This window comes from Aethalodelphis obliquidens, unplaced genomic scaffold (assembly GCF_003676395.1).
Source record: "Aethalodelphis obliquidens isolate GAN/ISIS:26980383/991018 unplaced genomic scaffold, ASM367639v1 scaffold55, whole genome shotgun sequence".
NCBI classification, from domain to species: Eukaryota; Metazoa; Chordata; class Mammalia; order Artiodactyla; family Delphinidae; genus Aethalodelphis; species Aethalodelphis obliquidens.
This window is the reverse complement of record NW_020837999.1, coordinates 13196826-13222788: the sequence shown is the minus strand read 5'-3', so window position 1 is coordinate 13222788 and position 25963 is coordinate 13196826. Positions and strand designations below refer to the sequence as shown.

General features: G+C 46.5%; 1 protein-coding gene across 1 annotated transcript in view; it reads left to right on the top strand.

Moving 5' to 3' along the window:
• The window catches only part of STYXL2 (serine/threonine/tyrosine interacting like 2), a 33667-nt gene extending 8198 nt beyond the window's left edge, over positions 1-25469 (top strand). Inside the window, exons 2-5 of the mRNA XM_027086467.1 lie at positions 10758-10852; positions 13991-14222; positions 16318-16535; positions 22120-25469. Coding sequence (XP_026942268.1) covers positions 10758-10852; positions 13991-14222; positions 16318-16535; positions 22120-24938 — 3364 coding nt within the window. The 3' untranslated portion in view covers positions 24939-25469. The remainder of the gene's footprint in view (positions 1-10757; positions 10853-13990; positions 14223-16317; positions 16536-22119) is intronic.
• The last annotated feature ends 494 nt before the right edge of the window (positions 25470-25963 follow it).

Sequence of the window (25963 nt, the reverse complement as noted above, 5' to 3'; positions counted from 1 at the left end):
AGGCAAACACACAGTAACACTTCATGGACTATCCCTTCCTGCAATTATCATCATAAAATCTGAGGTATAAACAGTTGCATTGACTTTTGAGTCATCATCCAATCAATCCCGCTGCATTACACAGAACCAGGCTTAAGCCAGCCCAGATGATTGAGTCTACAGTATCTTTAAAAATGAAAAGATAACCCACAGGCTGGGAGAAAAAAAATGGCAAATCACATATCTGATAAAGAATTCGTATCCAAAATATACATTTAAAAAAAAAAATCTCGGGGTTACCCTGGTGGCGCAGTGGTTGAGAGTCCGCCTGCCGATGCAGGGGACGTGGGTTCGTGCCCCAGTCCGGGAGGATCCCACATGCCGTGGAGCGGCTGGGCCCAAGAGCCATGGCCGCTGAGCCTGCGCGTCCGGAGCCTGTGCTCCGCAACGGGAGAGGCCACGACAGTGAGAGGCCTGCGTACTGCAAAAAAAAAAAAAAAAAAAATGGAAAAAAGATTTGAACAGATACTTCACCAAAGAAGATACATGGAAGGCAAATAAACACATGAAAAGATGCTCAAAAGTCTTTGTCATTAGGGAAATGCAAATGAAAACCACCTTGAGGTACTATTACATACATACTTATTAGAATATGTAAAATTAAAAAGACTGACCATATCAAACATTAGTGAGAATGTGGAGTACTTGGAACAATCCCACTGCTGGTGGGAATGTAAAATCGTACAACCATTTTATAAACTGTTAGTTTCTTTAATAGTTAAACGTACAGCTCCCTAAACATACACCTATATCTATATGATTCAGTCATTCTACTCCTAGGTATTTACCCAAGAGAAATGAAAGCCTATGTCCATATAAAGACTTGCACATGAATGTTCATAGCAGCTTTATTTGTAGTAGCCTGAAACAACCCAAATGTCCATCAACAAGTGAATGGATAAATATACTGTGGTGTATTTACTCACTGGAATATTATTCAGCCGTAAAAAGGAATGAATTATTGATTCATACAACAACATGGATGAGTCTCAAAATAATTACACTCAATGAAAGCAGTCAGACAAAAAAGAGTACATATGATTCAATTTACAGAAAATTCTAGAAAATGCAAATGAATCTCTGTAGTGACAGAAAGCAGATCAGCGGTTGTACTAAGGAGTACAAGGCAGGGAGTGGGTAGAGGGAGGTCTCACAAAGGGACATGAGGCAACTCTGGGGGGATGATGGCTATCACAATCTTGATGGTGGTGATGGTTTCACAGGTGGATACTTATGTCAAACCTTACCAATCTGCATATTTTAAATATGTGCTGCATGTATAACAATTATACCTCAAATAAAGCTGTGGGGTTTTTTAAAGGTATGAAAAGAGAAATAAAACTCTCTTCTAGGAGGCAGTATGGTGATGTGACGTGGGAAGAATGTAAATGGTGTAATTGAGGCCAAAATCAAGGTCAGCTCTGCTCTCCCACTTACTAGCCATGACAGCTTACATAAGTTAGTCATAAAATTGGAATACCAGTTTTACCCAGTAGTAGAAATAAAACAATATAAGATAACATATATTATTTATAATATATATTACATAAAAATATAACATACATTATTATAATATATATATAGGCATAGTAGGTATTTAATAAATGGTGACTCTCTCCCCTTTTCCTTCCAGAGAAAGATATTTGACAACGATTTTTTTTCGGTAATTCATGAAGAAATTTTTATTGCACCAGAGTCCCACACACTGTAGTTCAAACATCATGTTTCTCTAATTCTGCCACAAGCAAATACTGTATTCTGAGCAATTGATCATTACCCAAGCCTGAACAGTCCTCCCTGTACTTAGTAAGTGCCTGAAATTCCATCCTTCTTGTTTTATCTCTTTAGCTAAAGGCTTGAGCCTTTTTAAAATTGAATTATGCACTGAGTCAGCAAATATCCCACCAGCAGACTCTCAGTTCTAGCTTCTTAGGGCTACGGTAGCAAAGAAGCACAAATTGAGTGGCTTAAAAACAATAGAAATATATTCTCTCGCAGTTTTGGAGGCCAGAAGTCTGAGATCCAGGTGTTGGCAGGCACGCCCTCCCTCCAAAGGCTCCAGGGAAGACTCTGTCCTTGTGTCTCAGCTTCTGTTGGCTCTGGGAGTTTCTTGGCTTGTGACGGCGTAACACCAAACTCTGCCTCTGTCTTCATGTGGCCATCTCTTCTCTGTTTCCTCTTGTGTCTTTTTTTTTTTTAACATCTTTATTGGAGTATAATTGCTTTACAATGGTGTGCTAGCTTCTGCTTTATAACAAAGTGAACCAGCCATACACATACATACGTTCCCATATCTCCTCCCTCTTGTGTCTCCCTCCCTCTTGTGTCTTTCTGAAGTCACATTTGGCACTGGATTTATGGTCTATCCGTGATTATCTCTTCTCAATGTCCTTGACTTAATTACATCTGGAAATATCCTTATTCCAAATAAGCTTGCATTCACAGGTTCTGGGAGACATATCTTTGACAGGGCCACCATTCAATCACTATAACTTTAGACCCAGCCCTGGAGCAATATAACTGTATTCTTTTCCGTGGAACCAGGATAGGGCCTTGCAAAAGTCCACCCAGCCACTGCCAATCAACCAGAGTTAGTCAGGGGATGAAGTGTGTTTGCTGTCCTGGCAGGGAGTCTTAACATTTCCAGCGTCATCTGTAAATCTCATCCTAGGGTGAATTAAGGACCTGAGAAAGGGGTGTAGACAGTGGATAGCGGTGTCAAGTCTTCATTTTTGCCTGACTTAGGCACTGACCTCAAACACCTTAAATTCAAACCTAGCTGCTGTGAGTCACTCTCTCTGGAGGAACACCTGCAGCTAGAGATTCATCCATCTCCCAAGGAGGCAAATTTCCCGAGGTAATTCATGAGTTAACATTAAAGTGTAAAACGCCCTATCCAGTGGGGCAACTTAACCTCCATCAGACCTCCCCAGTAACCCAGATGAGCACAGTTTAAAGTGTCAGTGTGCTTGTGATGCAAACCAGCCTCCAGACAGGCCTCCCTCCCTTATAGGAAGCCTCTGCCCCACAAGCCCTCCCATGCGGCTGGGCTGAAACCTACCTCTGCCTCTTCTCTTCCTCCTCAGCTACGACCAGTTTTCTCTTCCTCTCCAAATAAAGGATCAAACTTCTTTATCTTCTCTTTTTCTGGTGTGAAGAATGTTTTTCTGTTTTCCTTTAATTTTTTCCAAGTCAAAAATCCGTTTCTTGCTCTGGCTTCAGATCTGAACTTTTCAAGCCTCTGCAGTGTTTTAGAACGCCTTGGTGATCTGGGGAGGCCACCTCTCTTGATAGCGTTTTCCCTTCCACCTTCAGCAAAGATCCTTAGCTGTGCTCTGCTTGCCTTCCTTCTCACGAGGTCTGCGTGCCTGATGGTGGCAGTGGGGCAGGAGATGGGGGCATGTAGTGTCAGGTCTGTGTGTCCTCACTGTATGTCCTTGGAAAATGGCTCCTCCCACACACCCTTTCTCTTTTATATTTCTTTTTCCGTGAAAATTTTTCTGCCTTAGCTCTTTCATGGAGCCTGCTGGAAGCAGCTTGCTAAAAATCGATTTGCTTAACTGACTTCTCTCCTTCCTTGGAGCCTGAACTTTGCCTGTGTGGTCACTTTTACTGAAGCTCAGAAACCTGTTCCTTTTTTGCAAAAGCCAAATCAAGAAAGACACCCCCTCCTGGGCCTCTGCCTCCATTTCATTTCCAAGGGACTCATTGAAAGGAAGTGATTGGCTGTCAGGGCGGCTGGGTTGAAGGACCCCAATTCCACTCCATTCTGGGTCTTGACCACCTGGCAACTGGTTTAAAGAACTGGCTTTCAAACTTTGCCAACTGTAGTTCACAGTGGGACATACCATTTACTCAGAGCATACGCATATAGGTATGTGTAAATTTTTAAAAGGTTTCACAAAATTATACCTATCTTTACAATGATGGTGCTATTCTCTATTCTATTTTCTTTTTTTTTTTTTTTTTTTGCCAGATGCTAGGCGCGACCCATTGATTTTATGATACGCTAATGGGTCACAGTCTGCAATTTTGAAAAACACAGGTTTAAAGAAAGCTGCCCCCGTCTCTGCTCTTGGTTAGGAAGTCCATCAAACTCTGCTTTATTGTTTCTCTTCAATTCACCCTCAAGGCTTTTTAGCTGCTGCTTCATGATCCTATGATGAGGTATATATCGATCCTAGAGCCTTTCTTTCCCTGCCGGTCTTTTTGAACAGCCAGTCCTTTCTGCTTTCCAATCACGGTGTGTCATCACACGCCATCTCAGGCATGCAGGTGGAAGCACAGACACGGTCATAAATCAAAACCTCTAGGGCCACTGTCTCACTGACCTTGCAAATATAAACAGGCCCACTTGTCCAGATCTTACCCTCCTGCCTCCTCTCTTTCTCTGCAATTCTGCTTCTCGGTGGAAAACAAGAGCAGCTTCTCAATGCCGCTGGGACATTGCTGTCCACTCGGGTCCTTTCAGGTCCTATCCCCACACCTTCTATATTAGACTCAGTAAACCATGTCTCTGGCAAAACAGTCTTAGGACTATCAGGTTTACATCTCCTCCTCTCATAACAGGTTAACTCATAAAAGCGCTCAGAATTTACATCCTACCTTCAACACTGGAGGATGCTGAGCTGAGTTTACTGTTGCTCGCATTTTTGCATCAGCAGCCAAAACAGATGCAGTGTGGGATTGCGGAGGGCATATGATCTTAACCCACCCTCTTTTCTCAATCTTAAAACCTCCACCTTCTCGGGCTTCCCTGGTGGCACAGTGGTTGGGAGTCCGCCTGCCGATGCAGGGAACACGGGTTCGTGCCCCGGTCCGGGAAGATCCCACATACCGCGGAGCGGCTGGGCCCGTGAGCCATGGCCGCTGAGCCTGCGCGTCCGGAGCCTGTGCTCCGCAACGGGAGAGGCTACAACAGTGAGAGGCCCACATACCGCAAAAAAAAAAAAAAGAATGAAAACCTCCAACTTCTCAAAAGTGTACTGGGTGGTCTTCAAATGTGATTTCTCAGATCCACTGACCCATGAGCTGGGGTTCAGTCTTTACCACCAACAAGGAGGAAGGATGTTTCCCCACCATTTTTATTTTCAGATTTTAATTTCATCTTCTCCCCTATCAAACTTATAGCCTCAGAGTTTAGGTATATTCAGGACAGGTTATCAGTTCCCGGTATTTGTCATGTGAAACCAAATCCACACAATCTGAGGTCGATGCTGTCTGGGGAAAATGGCAGGATCAAAGGCTCACAGAAAGACAGAACCAGGTGGGGACCCCAGGGGACACCATCTGCTGACTTCTCGCTCGGGTCTTTCTGTACACCTGACAGGTGAGGACTTCTGTATCTCTCTTCAGTCTGTGCCTGTAACTTCCTCCAGGGGAGAGCCCTGGAGGCCTGCAGAGGAACAAAGAAAACTGACCTCTGCCGGAAGTGAGGGGCCATGCCAGGAGGAAGTCCTTATCATCCCCATAGTTACATGAGAGTTCTTGGTTAATTACCCTTTCAGGGTTTTGTTTTGATTCCCCCTGCCAAACCTCATTTTTAAATGACCCTTAAGAAACAAAATAATTATTTTTATTAATGATAGTATAAATAATATTAATTATTAATAAATCAAAGAATAAAACTCCCTTAATAAATATTGTTGAAATGGAAGTGTGGCTCACATTTATATAAAATTTCAGGCTCTGACTCTAGTGTTATGAAATGTTGATATTTTAAAGCCGAGACTGCCCTGAATCCTGGGCCCAGAATATCCCCAGGGTCTGACACTATCCCGACACTATTGTCGGGACTTACATTCATATTGGTATTATTTTGTTGTTACCTCCCAATTGCAACAAATTGAGGTCTGTCACTGATTATTTACTAGGTTCTGTATTACTATCAGGGAGAAGAGTGCCTTAGCATTTGCTCAGAATTCACTTAGAATAGTGTTGCTGCTGTCATCTACTGCTGCGTAACAAGTTACCCCAAAACGTAATGACTTAAGACTATAATTTTATTTTGCTCCCCTTTTTATAGGTAGGAATTTGGACAGGACGGGGCAGCTTGTCTGTGTTTCACGTAGTGTCAGCTGGAGGGGCCCAAGGGGTGAAGGATGACACTCTAAGAGGCTCACCCGCATGGCTGACTGTTGGCTGGGAGCTTGGCAGGGAGTGTTGACCAACAGCCTTTCCAGCTTGGTGGCCTTGGGGTGGTTGGTGTCATCTGACTTCTAATATGGCAGCTTAGGGCTTCCGAAGAGAGAGCACTGAGAGCCAGAAGCAGGGAGCTGCCCTTAAGGCTCAGGTTCAGACACTGGCTGTGTCACTCCCATCATATTCTGTTGTGTGAGAGCAGTCACAGAGACCACTCAGATTCAAGGGAAATGGACATAGACTACTATTCGAGGAGTGTCAAAGATGTGGGGCTACCATAAGAAAAAATTCCTAATTGCCAATATAGGCCTCCGAGATTGTATACATCTTTGCCTCAGAAGGGCAGAGAGTGAGCATGGACAGAACATAGCCAGGACCCTGGATTTGCTCCTGGGTTTGCTACTGGCAGCCCGGTAAGATGATGAGCCAGTAGCAAATACTTGATAAATACCATTGTGTTGTAATTAGTGTACCTGCCACATTCCCTTAGATGTGGTACTGTACTGAGGACAAATTCAGTCAGTGAATCAGAAAATATCTATTAAGCAGACATTAAGCTAGGTTCTGGGAACCCAACAGCTCACAAAATACCCTAAAAGTCCTAAGACTATTTTGCCACAGATGTGGTTTAATGAGTCTAATAAAGAAGGTGTGGTCTCTGCCTCATAGAGGGTATAGTCTTGCATAGGAAACAGAATTCATCAAATTATTTCATAAACAAATGTAAAGTTACATCGAATAGAAGTGCCATAAAGGAAAGGTGTATGGGGCTTCCCTGGTGGCGCAGTGGTTGAGAGTCCGCCTGCCGATGCAGGGAACGCGGGTTCGTGTCCCGGTCTGGGAAGATCCCACATGCCGCAGAGTGGCTGGGCCCGTGAGCCATGGACGCTGAGCCTGTGCGTCCGGAGCCTGTGCTGCGCAACGGGAGAGGCCACAGCAGTGAGAGGCCCGCGTACCACACACACACAAAAAAAGGAAAGGTGTATGGTGCAATGAGAGGTGGAGATCAGGGAAGACTTCCCTAAAGAAATGATGATTGAATTAAGATCTGAATGATCGGTGAGGCAGAGGAGGACTGACCATCCAGGCAGCGGAAATGGACTTCTGCAAAGTGCCTGGGCAAAAGGAAACTTGGTGGGGATGGGAAGCCAAAGAAGACCAGTATACTGGAAAGGAGTGAGCCCGAGGGAAGCCAGTGCAAGCTGAGGCTGGAGAGTAGAAAGGGGCCAGAGATTGCAGGGCCTTGGAGACCATCAAGTTTGATCCCCAAGGTGATATGTGGACACATTGCCTGGCACCTAGAATTCTGTCCATTCATCCAGCCATCTATCTGTTCATCCATATACCCATCTGTCCACTCACATTTCACTCAGTCATCAAAACCTGCCTGGTTACTCACCTTCCATATGCTGGAGGCACAGGGATAAATAAGACTACCTAAGCTGTACCTTTATAGAACTTGTGTACACCCCAACCAGGTGTTCTATTCTTTATTACCTTTACCAAGCAACCAGACCTCCAAAAAGCTCTCTAGTTTTAGTATCCAAGGATATTATCTCACAAACCTCACCCTTAATTCACCCTCACTCCCCGGTCATGCTTTTGAAAATGCATCTTCTGGTCACAAGGAGTACTTGGGCTAGATCGGGAATGATCTGACACAACTGCTCTTGGAAATCCCTCAGGAACTACCAATGATGATACAACATTGTGCTGACCTGCATGGGCAGGTCTAGCCACGTCCTGGTTAGAGTCATAGGCTACTCCTTTTTTCTGTCAAAGACATTTCTTTTTTCATAGCCTTGCTGGCTCTGATCACATCATTTTCCCAAGGGGGAAATCTGATGTGGATGCCTACTACAAGGGAATTATTCTGCTAATCAGTTCAACTAAACTTATAGAATTCCAAGTCAGCTCCATTCAGTTCAGCTGGACTCAACTCAACTCAACCCAATCCATCCATCCACCCATCTATGCTTCCAACAAGTATTCTTTAAGTACTTTTCTGTCAAAGTCTATGTTGGGCCTGGGGATCCAGCTGGGGTTTCTTCCACCAACCTTCCCTTTTCCAATCGAAATGGTATCAGTGTATTGTGTGGAGAGAAGACTGGACTCAGACAGCACTGCTCTATTTTTGCAACTTAGCCCTGCCACTTAATTACTGCCTCGGGCAATTTTGTTAACCTCTCTGAGCCACAGTTTCCTCACCTTAAAGCAGGAATAATAATACCTACTTTATGGGAGTTTTGTCAGGATTAAATTTATAAAAGGCACTCAAAAATGGTATCCAGGGATTTCCCTGGAGGTCCAGTGGTTAAGACTTTGCCTTCCAATGCAGGGGATGTGGGTTCGATCTGTAGTCGGGGCGCTAAGACCCCACATGCCTTGTGGCCAATAAACCAGAACATAAAACAGAAGTAATATTGTAACAAATTCAATAAAGACTTTAAAAATGGTCCACATAAAAAAAAATCTTTTAAAAAAATGGTATCCTGGACTTCCCTGGTGGCACAGTGGTTAAGCATCCACCTGTCAATGCTGGGGACATGGATTTGAGCCCTGGTCCGGGAAGATTCCACATGCCGCAGACCAGCTAAGCCCGTGAGCCACAACTACTGAAGCCCGTGCGCCTAGAGCCCGTACTCTGCAACAAGAGAAGCCACCGCAATGAGAAGCCCGCGCACCACAACGAAGAGCAGCCTCTGCTCGCCGCAACTGGAGAAAGCCCGCGCGCGGCAACGAAGATCCAACGCAGCCAAAAATAAATAAAATAAATAAATTTATAAGAAAAAAAATGGTATCCATACCCAACACAGTGGAAGAACACAGACCAAGGAACATCACTGGGAAATTTCTAAACACTGCAAACCAAAGAAGATCCTACAGGTTTCCACAGAGATAAAATAGGTCAATTACAAGGGTCAGGAAACACATTGACTTACGACTTTTAAAAGCAAAACGATAATGGACAAGTTTCTAGTTCTGGGTAAGATGGCAAACACACCCTCCACCTTGACTCTCGCATGGATTGCCCTTATAAAATCTGGACAGAAGGCTACAGCAGCTGTTTGAGGACTCTGAAAAGTAAATAGTTTCAGGCAGATTGAGGAAGAAAACCAGCATCCAAACTACTACCAAATCAGCAGTGTGTGTGTCATGTTTTCCTCTGGAATACACAATCTTGACTCAAGGCAATGGGACAATGATGGCAGCAATAGCGTGAGCTGCCTAAGAAATGAAATATTATTCAGCAATAAGAAGGAACAAATTATTATTGTATAATTTTATATTGTATTATTATAAAATTATCATTTAATTTATTAAATAATAATCTATTTATAAAATTATTATAAATTTATAAAATTATGATTATATTTATAATTTTATATTTTATTATAAAATATAAGATTATTATTTAATTTATTAAATAATAATCTATTAATAAAATTATTATAAATTTATAAAATTATGATTTTATATTCTATTATTTTATAATTATGAAATATTATTCAGCAATAAGAACATGCAATAGAAGAGATGACTCTTAGATGCATTTTGCTAAGTGAAATAAGCCAGATCCAAAAGACTACTGTATTATTTCATTTATTTAACCTTCTGGAAAAGGCCATACTATAGGGAATGAAAACAGATCAGTGATTGCTAGGGCATGAGGTGCAGGGAAGTTTTGACTATAAAACAAATGGGGCATGATGGAATTGTTTGGAAAAAAAAAAGTATCCATTAAGTCCTCTTGCCTTTTTTTAATCCTCTCTGGACATAAAGGAAAGATTAAGCAAAAAAGACCCAAAGCTCACCACAACACCTGGAAAAGAGGAGAACCCACTGGGGAGGAGGGCACCCACCACTGTAGTATGGTCCTAACCCTTGGTTTTGCCCTTGATTCACCATGATCCTCAAAGATCCCTTTGGACACCTCTGCTGAATTCTTTCCGGGAAATTGACATTTACCTAAATTACTCTATTGTATCCCTGGGCTTAGGCTGATCCTGGATTTCTTGTGTTCTAAATCAGGACTGTGCAGTTGAGTGCATCTTTATGTTTCCCTCGGTGCTGTGTCAGCCCTTCATCATCATCAGCCCATGCCCTTTAAGCAGGGAGAAGATACGGGACATGGAAGGAATGGTGGCAGCCTACCCAGTCCACCAATCCAGCAGGACCCTGCTGGAAGCCCAGTTAGGGACATCCTACAGTATTGATAACAGAGGAGCAGGGACAAGAAAAGAAAAGGTAGCAGCAGTACATCCAAGGGTAGGAACACACAAAGAAAGTGAAGCCACATCAGCGTGAGTTCTCCCCAATGTCTTCCCTCCACAACCCAGGCTACCAGGTCATTAAACATCAAGGTTACAACTCTGGTCTAAAAATAACTAGGCGACTAAGCCATAGCATACCCAGTGCTCTGCATTCTTAGGTTCCCTAAACTTAGGAAGGCATTCCCTTTATCTCATTGTTTTCCACTCGTGGCTATAATCGGACCTAGGTTTCTTATCTGAAAAGATTGCCTCCCATTCAGATGCTGCCCAGATTCATCTCACGTGAATATCCTCCTCTTTTAGGTACTCAATGGTCTCAGATGCAGAAACAGAAAGCATTTTCATGGAGCCCATTCACCTCTCCTCGGCTGTTGCAGCTAAACAGATCATCAATGAAGGTGATGCCATCGGATGGGTGGGAGGAGGGAGAGTCCAAGGGTCATCTGGAGACTCTCGGAGGGGGGCCATTGGAAGGTGTCAATGTGCTTCTCACACGCTTCCCATCACATTAAGAGGAGCGGATCCAAAGAAGGCAGTTCCTCCAAGCCCTCCTCATCAACATTCATGGGACAGAGGTGGAAATTATTATGCCTCAGTGTGCACAGTTCTCTAGGCAACAGACTGGGAGGCAGCTCCAATCTGCCCCTGGGGCCCCTCATTCGGTTTTTCAGTTAACCTCAGGGGCCCTGCGATGGCTTATGCCAGAGATGCAGACCTGAGAGCCTAAGAAATGGCATCCAGAGAGTTCTGTTCAAAGGGATGTCTAGATTTAAATCTGCATTTCCACTAGTGCTTAAAGATGGTTTTTAAACTGAAATATGAATGGGGAGGAGGTAAGGAAAGGTGGGGTGGCAAAAGATGTTAATATTTACACAAAAATATTTAGAGCAGAAAACGTACTACATTTCATTCAAGGATACTCATTCCAATTGGATGGATTTTTTTTTTTCCTAATCAATTTTGGGCAAATAATCTTTCACAGTTTCGTTCCTCTCCTTTCTCCTCCTCCCTTTGCACTTGGTGTCTCTCTCACTCCGGATGGGTGGGGTGAGATAAGGCAGTCCTGTTAATTACACAGGGCCCACCTGGCCTTTGGGCTTAATCTGACATCCACAGCTGGTGGCCGCGATCACTTCCCTAGTGATGAGAAACAAACATGCTACTCCTCCATGTAGCCCCAGGTCTTGCTTTGTCCCTAGGCCCTTTGTGTCCCCACCAGGGTCCCTGAGGACATCTGGATCTCCTGAGCAGTGAGATATTTTACAGATGTTGCTTGTTGATCTGGGAACCCTAGGAGGCCCCATCTTCTCAAGTAACTACTTTTTTCTGTTTTCTTTTATCACCCTACCTGGGGTCACTGTTACCTTGCTCCAAGTCAGGCCAAGGTGTCTTGATCCCAGTCTAGTTCTTTCTAAATTGCTCCCAGCACCACCCTAACTCTGGAAGTTCTTTTTCCCTCCTGTGTGGTTGGGAATTTCCCTAACCTTCCATCTTGCAACACCCTTGCGTTGTGCTTCACTCTCTGGACAACTCTCCAGACTTTGGCTCTTGATAAGTAAAAGTCCAGGTTTAGGGGTTGTGAGAAAACCATGTCCTCTCTCTGAAAGCTTCACTTTCAGGTCTATGGGATGCTAGGGACTTTCAGCATTTATACTGTGACCTGAAGCTGAGCAATGCCCTTTTTTTTTAACCCTAAGCCTTTCTAGGCATTAAGCCTAAGTTTCATTAGTCCGAGTGGCTGAAGGATGGTGGGGGAAGAAAAAAAGAATAAATTACAGAAAAAAGGAAAATGTACCAAGTGATACTTCAAAACATTGCCCTACTCAGTAGTGATTAGAGGGGTAAAAATGGATGTCGAAGAACCCTCCAATTTCAGGAAAGTCTGCATACGCCACACATCTGACAGAGTGCAAAGGAGAAATGTCTGGGCTTTGCTCTCTTCTGAAGAAGCCTCAGCGAATAGAAATAAACGGGAGGGACTGATGCGGCTGAAGCGTGGAGCAGAGACCTAGGGAAAGTAGGAGCTCCCAGTGGGGATAAGGGGCTGGGACATTTGTTTTTCAATTGGAAGGGGAAGAAATCAAAACAATAACCTGCTATATAAATAGCCGAGGAAGACATTGCTGTATATATTAATGAGGCAGTGGGGAGTTTTTTTGGGGTTTTTTTCCATGTAGTAGAGGAAAGATATCTAAGTAGGGGAGGGAAAGAGAGGGGTTTTTACATTTGCCATGTAAGACCCCAGGAGAGCCAAGAGTGGTGGAGAAAATAGGAACGCTTCATCTATTTTTAAGCAAAATAGAGCACTGGGATTGCAGAGGTTTTCTTCTTCCTGCTTTTGAAACGGATATCAAAGAACATTTAGAGCTGAGACCTGTGCAGGGATGTGGGTGCACATCAGGTGGTTTAGACGAGGGTGGAGAGGAGAGGGAAGCTTTAGGGAAATGAAGTTGCCAGCCCTGGGCAGAACCCAGGACTCCTGGATCCGCAGACTTGAGCAGCACGGCTTACAGACACCTGCTCATTCTGTGAAGGGCGGGGCCACGTCTATTGCCAAACGTGGCTGCACTCTTCACCCACGAGGGAAGGAGGTGATGCCAGCAAGAGGGTATGGCCAGCACAGAGGACACTCCTTTCCTACGTACCTTCTTTTCCCCTCTCTCTACTCAGTATTTTTGGGCTACAAAGTGAAAGGAAAGGTTTTGCTCTCTTGTATACCTTCTTAGAGAAAGGAAAGATCTTACCTTCCTCCGAATTTGATAATTTGGGAGCAAATACATTAGGAGGAGAAGATAAAGTTTCACTCGAGAGGCAGGTGAATAGAATTTGAATTCATCCGAAATTTGAGCTTTTCTGGGCTGTTGTCAGAAAGGCCCCGAGTGATGTTTTGTGACTGGCATCAGAGCTCCTAGGAAACTTTTGCCACCTGTCAGAGAGCTGGGAGGCTGAGGACCACAGGCGCCCACACTTTAGTGGGGGAAACAGACAATAAATTAAATAAGTAAATTAAAGGTGTATTAGAAGGTGACCTAGCATAAGTGACTGCTGAAAGTTTCACTTTTCCCAGAATTATTTGCCTTCCATGTGTAAAGGAGTCAAACTAATAGAATGAATTATGTTACTAAAGAATGCCATGTATTCATTTGGTAAATGCTTCGAAGCATCTAATTTGTGTGGGTCACTGTGGGATTTACAAGTATAAATTGGGCATACACCAGCTACTTAAGGACCTCGGTCTAAGAAATTATCAGCCAGCTTTAGAGAAATATGGGAGGAAATGAGGGAAACTGATGTCCCTTCTCCCACCCCAGTACACCTACGCTGCTGACCCTGACCACAAGTGTCCAGGCCAATGCAGGCTCCTCCTGGGTCCCCATTAAGTCCTTCCTGGCAGATCAGATCCTGCTGGATCTGAAATGAATTCAGCCCATACGCAGAGTCCTGGCAGCAAATGGGCCAAGAGCGGGTTCTCCCAAGGAGCAGGGAAGGCCCTGGTGTTCCTCCTCTTTGATGAGAATGCTTCCTTGTCCTCCTAGAACTCAAGCCGCGGGGGGTCAAAGCTGAGACAAAGTGTCCAGGCATGCTGGAGTCTGCCGAGCAGCTGCTTGTGGAGGACCTGTACAACCGTGTCAGGGAAAAGATGGATGACACCAGCCTGTACAACACTCCCTGCATCCTGGACCTACAGCGGGCCTTGGCCCAACACCGCCAAGAGGCTCCCTGGAATGAGGTGGATGAGGTCTGGCCCAACGTCTTTATAGCCGAGAAGTGAGTCTGATGTCTGGGGGGGACCATGATCCTTTGTCCTACCACTCTGGGTAGTGCCTGAGATGAAGGTCCCCCAACTTTGACCAAAGGCTCAATAGCTCCCTCCAGCAAATTGATGCTGCCTGACTACTTTCCCAGCCCTGAACTTGGAGAATGGCCCCACCCACCCACCTGCACACAGAGATCCCCGGGCAAAAATGCTGGCATGATTGCTTATCCTCCAACCTTCTGCCAGGGCTCACTATCATAGCCTGGCTCCTCCAGGTGCCTTTTCTGGGCCTCCCTTCCTGCCCAGAGCCTTGCCAACACACGCCTCCCTATCACCATCATCCCATGACATCCATAACAACCACATAATGGGACATTTGGAGCCATTGACAATATTGATTTTATATATATTTACCAACTTATGAAAGTGTCCACAATATATTGAGAGGATAAAGAGGTTATAAAACAAATACATATAATATGATGCTAACTGAGTAATATATATAGTATGTGTGTATGTCTGTGTGTGTATGTGCTTTTTACATAGACAACAAATTGGAAACAAATGTGATAAAAAGTTTATAGTACTTCTCTCTAGGAGGTGGTTCTGTAAGTGATTTCCATTTTCTTCTTTAGGTTTCTTTTGAATTGTACAGATTTCCTACAGTAAACATGTGTTATTTTTATAATAAGAAAAAAATGTTATTCTTCAAAAGTTTATCAGTGGTTTCCAGAACAAAACCCAAAACAGCTCACTCACATCCTGGTGCTTTTGTTGTGGTCTTGCCAGTGCATAATTGGTAGCCATAGGCTGGTTTGTGAAATTCGTTTTGCTGATCTATCGGCTACTTAATAAGATCTTTTCCCAGTGTAATTACCCACATACCTAGATGCAAGGGAGGGAATCTGGGGTCCCCAGGGAAGGCAGTAGGGAAAATAGCTTTGGACATTGGGTCTTGTACTCCACTGTGGTGTAATTGGTTGCCCGGGACCTGATTCCCAGAGCTGAGCACCAAGTCCTGAGTGATCCCTAATTAGCTCTGTAGATGCAGAAACATTCACATTGTGATCAACAGGGACCCTGGGCATCTCCAGATATCACCAGCTAAAGGCTTCTGCTCCTTATTGGGCAACTGTCGTCAGGGCCTCTTTAAACTAAGCTCTATTTATTCCACTGCAGTAAAAAGAGCTCTGGGGGCTTCCCTGGCGGCGCAGTGGTTGAGAGTCCGCCTGCCGATACAGGGGACGCGGGTTCGAGCCCCGGTCCGGGAAGATCCCACATGCTGCTGAGCGGCTGGGCCCGTGAGCCATGGCCGCTGAGCCTGCGCATCTGGAGCCTGTGCTCCACAATGGGAGAGGCCACAACAGTGAGAGGCCCGCGTACCAAAAAAAAAAAAAAAAAAAAGCTCTGAACTAGAAACCCTGAACCCCAGTTCTTATTCAGAGTCTTTTTCTTTGAACAAGTCATAAAAGCTATCTGATTCATTTTTACAGTCTTCAAATGGGAAGGGGATATATGGATACATATAGCTGATTCACTTCACTGTACAGCAGAAACTAACACAACATTGTTAAGCGACTATACCCCAATTTATAAAAATGGGGGGGAATAATAATACCTATAAAACAAAAAGAATAGTTGTGCTGTCTACCTCTTAAGTTTATTATTAGGATAAAATAAACTAATGCATATGAAAGCACTTTGAAAAATATAGCATGCCATATCAGTGTGAAGCACACATTTTATTATTATTTTTGCCTGCCACTTCTGTGTCTTGATAACTGTGCATCCCAAAGGCATGGAATTTTAGCCTAGAGGTCTCTGGGCCAATCAAAGCTTTCCTTACACATCAGTCTTGTTCTCTTCTTTCTCCTGTCCTCCCTTGCCCAGCTCCCCGTCCCTTCTCTCTCTCGCCACAGCTAAGTCACCGGTCCCTTTTTAAAATAGTATTTCCAGTGAGCCCCAGACACATGGGTGAGCAGAGAAGGAGGTATTCACCCAGCTGTGGCCCTCCTGACCTGGCTGAAGCAGGCTTCCAATCTCAGTGGTAAGGCACCTTTCTAGTTCTGACTCTGGCAAAAAATGCCTCTGCCTCTTTCCGTTCAGGAGCGTGGCTGTGAACAAGGGGAGGCTGAAGAGGCTGGGAATTACCCACATCCTGAATGCTGCTCATGGCACCGGCGTCTACACTGGGCCTGAATTCTACACTGGCCTGGAGATCCAGTACCTGGGTGTGGAGGTCGATGACTTCCCTGAGGTGAACATCTCCCAGCATTTCCGGAAGGCAGCCGAATTCCTGGATGAAGCCCTGCTGACCTATAGAGGTGAGGCGGTCTGTCTGCTCCAGGCTGCTGGAATTCCACAGGGGGAGGAAGGACAAAAGGAATGTTATGAAAACCTCCAGGTTATCTGCTGTCCGGAGGTCATCTGTCTTAAGACAGTTGTTGTCTCATTCTAGTACAAGGGGAAAGGAATGGACCATCATTCATCCAATAAGTAATTATTAAGGGCCCAACATGTGCCAGGTGCTATTCTAGGCATTGTGGTGAAAGATACAGATAAAGCTTCTGGCCTTTGATACTTACATTGTAGTGAAGGCAGAAAAAATTAGAAAGAAAAGAGAAAGAAAAAGAAAAATGTCAGATACTGATCAGTGTGAGGCAGAGATGAGAACTGGAATGATATGTTGGAGTGTCTGTCTAGCTCCCTCAGGTAGATAGCTAGCGGGAAGCAGCCGCATAGCACAGGGAGATCAGCTCGGGGCTTTGTGACCGCCTGGAGGGGTGGGATAGGGAGGGTGGGAGGGAGGCAGATGCAAGAGGGAGGGGATATGGGAACATATGCATATGTATAACTGATTCACTTTGTTATACAGCAGAAACTAACACACCATTGTAAAGCAATTATACTCCAATAAAGATGTAAATAAATAAATAAATAAACAGAAGAAAAAAAAAAAGAGTGGTTGAGAAGGCCTCTCGGAGAAGGGGGCATTTAAGCTGAGTGATAAGAACGAACTAGCCATGGAAAAATTGGAAGAACATTCCTGGCCAAGGGACGTGCCAGTGCAAAATTCCTAAGGTGGAATAAGCTTGGTGTATTCAGGAATCACAAGGCGAGTGTGGGTTAGCCTGGTAGATAAGGGTGGCAGGGGTCCATCGTGCAGGAAGTTGAGGACCAAGGTAAGGGAGTTGAAAGGCACCTTGATCTGATCTGCATTATGGAAAACTCACTCCCTGGGCTTTGAAGACAAGACCGGGTGGGAGGGGAGGGGAGAGTGGGAGTGAGGAGAGCAGTGCTGAGGCTGTCACTGTAGTCTAAGTGGGATGATAGGAGACTATCTAGAGAGTTGATGGGACATCCATCTCAATGAGGATCTCAATGAGGAGAGGCTGAAACCAATGCAGTGAGAGCGGGTGGGAGTTCAGGATCTGCTGCCCAAAAACCCATGCTTCAGTCCAGGATTTCCTATGTTCTCTCTATACAAGGAACCGCCGTTTCCTTATCTATAGAGCAAATAGATCTAATTTTCCTAAAATTGCTGTGAGGATTAAAATTGTAAAAATGCATATAAGGGCTTACTTCGCATAGAACTGGGCAAATAATAAATGTTTAAAAAGTTACAGGGCTTCCCTGGTGGCACAGTGGTTGAGAGTCCGCCTGCCGATGCAGGGGGCACGGGTTCGTGCCCCGGTCCGGGAAGATATCACATGCCGCAGAGCGGCTGGGCCCGTGAGCCATGGCCGCTGAGCCTGCGCGTCCGGAGCCTGTGCTCCGCAACGGGAGAGGCCACAACAGTGAGAGGCCCGCGTACCGCAAAAAAAAGTTACAGCCATTACTATAATGAATGTTACTAACTATTCCTGCGAAGGACATTTCCTATCATCACCAATGGCCAGGAAGGGTAATTTTTAACGGATACATATATATATATAGAGAGAGAGAGAGAAAAAAAAAAAAAAGAGGGAGAGAGAGAGACAGAGAGGGGAAATATTTTTATATATGTATACATTTTTATTAAATTATAATTTATAAATGTTATGTATATAATAATTATATATCTATATAAAATGATTTTCTCCCCTTTTCAATGCTTAAAAAACGTACTTTTAAGAACGTATTTCTTCTGACAAAAGTGGACTTGGGCGTGTCTGCCAAGGGTCTGTGGGAGACGGGATTTCTTCCGCTGCTTTGCCGGGTGCTGACGGCCACTTCTCGGCCGAACGAGGGAAGCCATAGCCGCGGCAACCGGCCGGCGGGGCTCGAGCAGCATCCCGGGCGAGTGAGGCGGCTCGCAGAGCCGAAACGCATCCCCAGAAGCGGGTGAAGCTGCCCGGAGGGTGGCGGCGTGGCAGGGAGGCGGCGGGCTGGGCGTCCAAGAGCTGCGAGGCCGGAGCAGGCAAGTGTCCTGTCTCGGGGAGAGGGAGACGGCAGCACTCCCTCCAGGGCAGGTTCTCCCCGCGACCCAAAGCGGTGCCGCAGGGCCTGCGGGCGAGCGCAGCAGCTCTGCCGGGTCGATCGGGTGGTCCTCATCACCTGCCCGGCCGGTGCGTTCAGCAGACCATCTCCTCTTCCCTTGCTGCTATCAGCTGCCTTCAGGCTCACCCTCCCTAGTCTCCGCACCCCTGCGAGGCAGGGAAAGGACGGCATATACTTTACAGTGGTTGTAGCCTTTGTGGGCACTTCCTACCCCGGGGCAGACAGCTGTCACCATCTCTGGAATTAATCTCCTGAGCCTTAGTTTCCGTGGTTTTTCTCCACTCTAGGACGCTTCCGAGTCAGTTCTTAACAAGGAGGAAGGCAACATACCCCTGGCTCTGAGCATTTTACATAATAATCACAATGACCCCTTGAGAAGGTATTTACATTTTGCAAATTGGGAAATCCCGCTCATCAGGTTAAGTGATGGCCACCATGAAATAATTAAGATTCCTTTGATCGCCAGTAAGTAGAAAGCATCTGAAACTACTTAACAAAATGCAACAAAAGCATTAATTACAGCAATACAAGGAGAAATCCAAAGACAGGAAGGTGGCCCCAGGATGGTCTGGAACAAGGACTGGACAGCCTCAGGACTCTTGGTTCCATCACTGCTTTCTACCTCAGAGAGCATGGCCCACCACAGGCCTGACAATAACTGCTAACTTCCTGCCTCAGTTCCATTTCCACGTTCCCTGGAGAGAAAATTTGTGTGTCAGATTCTGGTCCTTTGTCTACCCTAAATTCTATCCACAGTGGCAAGGGGGGTGGCTTCTGGGCAAGTACTTCTCATTTTCCCGGGGTGCAGAGAGGGGGAAAGTTCTCAGGAAAAGCAGAATTATGAATTGGGAGGATACAAAACAAATGCCTGCCATATAAAGGCATACTGAGAGTGTGAGAGAACTGGAACCCGGCCTTACTCAAGTCCAGGGCTCTCTCCACTAGCTGTACTCTTCAAATCTTTAAGCACAGACCACCACCCCCACGTCCCCCCCGCCATCAGCCCTGCTGCTAATCAAGATGGCAACTGCAAATTAGAAAAAAGACCACCTTCCTCAAGCCATTTTACTGCTGGGGAGTTTTCATCATAACCAAACAAATCAACTTTGACTTCAAAGTTAAAGGCGTCCCCTCGAGTTGTGTCAAGCATAAGCTATACATTAGGGTGGCCTTGTGCCTAACAGAGAAAATAAAAAAATCCTTTCGTTGCTCTGGGTGCATTGGGGGGGGGGGGCCAAGTCTGACCCACCCAGCTCTCCCCTGTCCCTCAGGCTGCCCCTGACATTCTTCAGAGGAATCCCAGGTGTAAGGAACATAGCACGGAAAAGCATGGCACCCCAACCTGGCCTCCACCAGACTGAGTCTAATTGTATTTGATGCCCTTATGAGGAAGCCTAGCTGCCTGTGTCCTGAAGTGTCCTGAAGTGAGCTGGCCTAGTAACCACCTCCAGAAGAAGTGAATGAGACCTTGGTACTAATTGTAGTAAATTGTGACCTGGTCGGCCAGTTAAAAGGGGATCCTTGCTGAGGGACAGCTGAGCCCTGAGCTGGAGGAGGGAGGGGATAAGACATTGAATCTGTAGATGCTCTTTTAGTGGCTTTGATTCTGCTTGCTTACCTCCCCCTAGTGGCTGCTGGCCCTTGGCATTAAGGCCTTTCAGCATTATTGGACCTCAGGGCCCTCAAGTCTTGCCTTGGTCTCTGGCCTTCTATGTGACAAAGACATGGTCTTAACTGGTACTAAGATATAATAATAGAAGTCACCCCCAGCCCATATTGTAAAATAGGACTCTTAACTGATTTAACAAATATCCCCGAAGACTGTTGACAAATAGATTGATGACAGCCTGGAGGGAGATCTCTAGCGGTCCCAGTGTGCATTTTAAACAGTCATAGAATGAAGGCATGTTTGTCATGTTTATGAAGGATGCAAAGCAGAGGGGGAGGCTGGGGAATAACTGATCTATTGAATGGTAGAATTGAGACTGGCAAAAGCTTCTGTTAGCCTATAAGAACAGGCTATAACTACCAAAAACATCAATAGGAATTTTAGAGTTATCTTTATGTTTTAAGAATGCTGCAAGATAAGAGAGACATGGCTTGATAGCAGTTTTTTTAGAAGGCTTTATAGGTTTCAATTGATAAAAAAGATAATTTGAGTTCACTGTGTGATATATCCACCCACATTGCAAGCTCAGATGGCATCAGTGAAGACCCAGTGCCCAGAAAAAGAGTGGCGAGGGGCCCACTCTACTCTGTATGGGTCAGTCCAAACCTGAAATATCTTGCTCCGTACTGACACAACTTCCTTAGGAATAAAACTGATAAATTCAAGTTTGACCTAAAGAGAGTGGCAAGTATAGTAATGGAACATGAAAAAATGTTTGACTAATGATTGAAAGACCTAGAATAGCGAGGAAAAGAAAAAAGAAAAAGAAAAAAAAAAACTCTAGTGAAGAATATGATCGTGATTTTCTTAAAGATTTTTGTATCGGGCTTCCCTGGTGGCGCAGCGGTTGAGAGTCCGCCTGCCGATGCAGGGGACACGGGTTCGTACCCTGGTCTGGGAGGATCCCACATGCTGTGGAGCGGCTGGGCCCGTGAGCCATGGCCACTGAGCCTGCGCGTCCGGAGCCTGCGCGTCCGGAGCCTGTGCTCCGCAATGGGAAAGGCCACAGCAGTGAGAGGCCCGCGTACCGCAAAAAAAAAAAAAAAAAAAAAAAAGATTTTTGTATTAAAGATCTGATTCATACAGACATATTTATTATTTACCTTTGTATGTCAAAGCAGGAACACTGGGTGCCTGTTACAGAAAGTTATCCTTTGCCCTAACATGTGAAAGAATTTTCAAAAAATTAGAATGACACAAATATAGAATGAGAGGGGTGTGTGTGTGTGTGTGTGTGTCTGTCTGTCTGTCTAAGATACTGAGCTCTCTGTCACTGGAAGCATCTGGCAGAGTCTGGATGATGGATTATCCAGCATCAAGGAAGTTTTAACAGGAATTCTCGAGGGACTTGTGGTCCTTTCCAACACTGAGATTCTACTTCTCTATGATTCATTCATCTTAGGCTCATTCCTTTTCTTCTCTATTCTTTTATTTTTCCTCCTTCTGATGCTCAGTCTGGTGGAGAGAGCGCACTCCAGTGTTTCAAGAATGGGGACAGTGGTTAGTTCCTTTTTTCCCCACCCACTCCCCACTCCCTGCTGTGTTCAGAAAATGCAGAAAATGTTTCCTCAAGCACAGGGCAGTGTCAGTGCTCTGTGTGACATCTGTAATATGGGGACAATGATTCTTGTGCCTCATGGGACTTAAGCATGGATGAATATGAGATGCCAAGGAAACATATTAAATCCAGCACATCAAAACAGCTCTTAAAAAAAAATACAAGTGCCGTTACATCACTATCTCTTGTGTTTTCTTCTCAGGGAAAGTCCTGGTCAGCAGTGAAATGGGCATCAGCCGCTCAGCAGTGCTGGTGGTCGCCTACCTGATGATCTTCCACAATATGACCATCCTGGAGGCCCTGATGACCGTGCGCAAGAAGCGGGCCATCTACCCCAATGACGGCTTCCTGAAGCAGCTCCGGGAGCTCAACGAGAAGCTGATGGAGGAGAGAGAAGAGGACTTCGGCAGGGAGGGTGGAGAAGAGGAGGCGGAGGAGGGCGAGGATGCAGGGAGCACGGTTGGGGCCAGAGTGCACGCCCTCACCGTGGAAGAGGAGGATGACGCCACCAGTCACCTGAGTAGCTCCTCCTTGGGGGAGGCCAGCCGAGCCTCCAAGCCCCTCACCCTCATCGATGAAGAAGAGGAGGAGAAACTCTACGAGGCGTGGAAGAAGGGGCAGGGTCTCCCCACAGGCAAGGTCCCCCAGGGCGGGGACGACAGGCGCTCAGCCTCCTCCGGCCAGAGTGAGCAGGAGCCCGAGAATGAGGATGTGGAGAGAATCGTCCGGGAGTGGCAGAGCCGAAATGAGAGGTACCAGGCAGAGGGGCACCGGAAGTGGAGTAGGGAGGAGGAAGAGGAGGAGGAGGGTGACGACGGCTCCTTTGTGAGCAGAAGACGGAGGCACGCGACGAGTGAGAGCAGCACCTCCGACAGTGTGAGCAGCCACGACATCCGGATCCTGAAGCAGCAGCTGGAGATGAGCCTGAACCGAGGCGGGAGACGCCGCTCTGACTCGGTGTCCACGGAGAGCACCTGGGACACGTGGAACCAGAGGCTACTGGAGATTGAGAAGGAGGCTTCGCGGAGGTACCACTCCAGGAGCAAGAGAGAGGAAGGAGACGCCAGCTCGGAGGTGGGGAGCGGGGCACGGGAGGATGACGAGGAGAGTGTGTCCTCTGAGGCCAGCTCCTTCTATAACTTCTGCCGCAGGAACAAGGACAAGCTCACTGCCCTGGAAAGGTGGAAGATCAAGAGAATCCAATTTGGATTTCACAAGAAAGACTCGGAGGCAGGAGACGGCAGCAGTGAGCAACGTGCAGAGGAGGCCGAGGGGGAGAAGAAGAACCTCTCTGACGTCAACCTATCCGCCTACCAGGCCTGGAAGCTGAAGCACCAGAAGGTGGGCAGTGAGAACAAGGAGGAGGTGCTGGAGCTCAGCAAGGGAGAAGACTCGGCCTTGGCCAAGAAGAGGCAACGGAGGCTGGAGCTGCTGGAGAGGAGCAGGCAGACACTGGAGGAGAGCCAGTCCATGGGAAGCTGGGAGGCAGATAGCTCGGCTGCCAGCGGAAGCATCCCCCTGTCTGCATTCTGGTCCGCAGCCCCCTCAGTCAGTGCTGGTGGGGACACAGGGTCGGTGCTCAGTGCCCAAAGCCACAGCTCCCATCCCTGTCAGGCCCTAAGCAATGCAGGGGGATGCTCGGCCTCCGCCCCCACCACACCTCTACCTAACCTGCCAGTGGGGCCCGGAGACACCATTTCCATTGCCAGCATTCAGAACTGGATTGTCAACGTAGTCAGCGAAACTCTCACCCAGAAGCAAAATGAAGGGTTGCTGTTGTCCCGCTCACCATCTATTGCAAGCATGAAGGTGGCACCAGCAGCCAGCTGCCTGGGGGATGACCAAGTCTCCATGCTTAGTGGCCAGAGCAACTCCTCCCTGGGCGGCTGCCTGCTCCCTCAAAGCCAGGCAAGACCCAGCTCCGACACGCAGTCCATGCTGTCCACCCACATCACACGGAGCTCAAGAGCTGAAGGTACTGGGAGCAAAGTGAGGGGGACCAGCAAGCCCATCTGTAGCCTCTTTGCTGACAGTGTTGACCTAAAGGAGCTTGGCCGGAAGGAGAAGGAGATGCAAACAGAGCTGAGGGAGAAGATGTCTGAGTACAAAATGGAGAAGCTGGCCTCTGACAACAAACGCAGCTCTCTTTTCAAGAAGAAGAAGGTCAAGGAAGGTGAGGATGATGACGTGGGTGATAGGGATGAGGACACTGACAGTGCCATAGGGAGCTTCCGGTATTCTTCCCGCAGTGATTCCCAGAAACCCGAAACAGACACCTCCTCCTCCCTGGCTGTCTCTGATAGTTATGGAAGTGGCAGCAGAGCTGGCAAAGAGATGGAGAGCAGTATTAATAAGTGGCTCAGTGGCCTCAGGACAGAGGAAAAGTCTCCTCCCCAAAGTGATTGGTCTGGAACCTCCAGGGGGAAGTGCACCAGATCTTCCCTGCTCCGGGAGACGGAGTCTAAGTCCTCCAGTTACAAGTTCTCCAAATCCCGGTCAGAGGAGCAGGACACCTCCTCCTACCATGAGGCCAATGGCAACTCCGTAAGAAGCACTTCACGGTTCTCTGCTTCCTCCACCAGGGAGGGCAGAGAGATGCACACGTTCTCCAGGTCCATGTTCAGTGAGACCTCAAGCTCCCGAGAGGAAAGCCCAGAGCCCTACTTTTTCCGCCAGACCCCTGAGCCCTCTGAAGGGGATGAGTCCCCAGAACCACGGCGTCCGAATTGGGCCAGACCCAGGGACTGGGAAGATGTGGAAGAGTCATCCAAGTCAGATTTTTCTGAATTTGGAGCCAAGAGGAAATTCACCCAGAGCTTCATGAGGTCTGAAGAGGAGGGAGAGAAGGAGAGGACGGAAAAGAGAGAGGAAGGGAGGTTTGCTTCAGGGCGGCGGTCCCAGTATCGGAGAAGCACTGACAGGGAGGAGGAGGAAGAAATGGACGATGAAGCCATCATTGCTGCCTGGAGACGCCGTCAAGAAGAAACCAGGACTAAGCTGCAGAGAAGGAGGGAGGATTAAGCTGGGCAAAGTGGATCTGGGAGAGACTGAGAACACAGGGAGAGGCCATACGGCTTAGCACAGGGCTCAGGGCATACATTGCCACAGCCCATCAAGGGACAAGGTTGTGGAGAGGATCATATGGAGGGGCAGAAGTGAAATGAGAGGTACCAGGCAGAAGGGCACTGGATGTGGTGTAGGGAGGAAGCAGAGAAGGAGGAGAAGAGACATAAATGTAAGGTCCAAATGAGGGACAAGCTGACACCATTTCTGTTGCCCAGTGTCCTCTAAGCTTTGGTGCTTTACTTATATATTTGATTTTGTTCATCATAGACCAGAAAGATGAGCTTGCAAAGGCACTGTAGTTTGTTGGAGACTCCAGCTTACATCCAGGGAGGCTGTGAATACGTGACATGGTTCTATATGTAGAGGTTCTATTATGAGGCCCAGGAAACCTATCCTGTGGCACGTCTCACCTCTCCCAGCAATGCTGAGTTCCGGTTGTTTCTTTTGAATGTTTTGGATCTCCATTAAATTGATATGTTGTCAAATATTGCTTCTTCATTCTGGTCACTTTTAGCTCTTTGGATATTAGCAGAAACCCAATTTAAGAGACAGATGTGTTGCCATGAGCCAGCCTCACCTTGTGCTGCAAAAGCTGTGTCTCCAGAAAATACCGTTATCACCTAATTATGAAAAATAATAACCAAGTATTTAGTTTAGGATACAGTGCAGTGGGAAGACACTAGGGGGACCCTTGAGAGTAACAGAGGGAACTCGAGAAAGAGACAACAGGTGAGAGTGGCAAGCTAAAGGTAGAGAGTCCCTCTGGAATGGCAGGAAAAAAAAGCAAACCATGAGGGAGACAAGAAAAGAAGCCCAGTACAGGGAGATGGAGATGTATGTTTAAGAAATCTTGTGGTCATCCTTGCTCTTCATTCTTTGGAGGATCATTGGACAATGCAGTGGGCAGTCAACTTGATCCTTCCCTGCACTCTGGATGGGCTAAGGTGGTGAGATTTCCTTACCTTTTGTTCTCAAGTGTT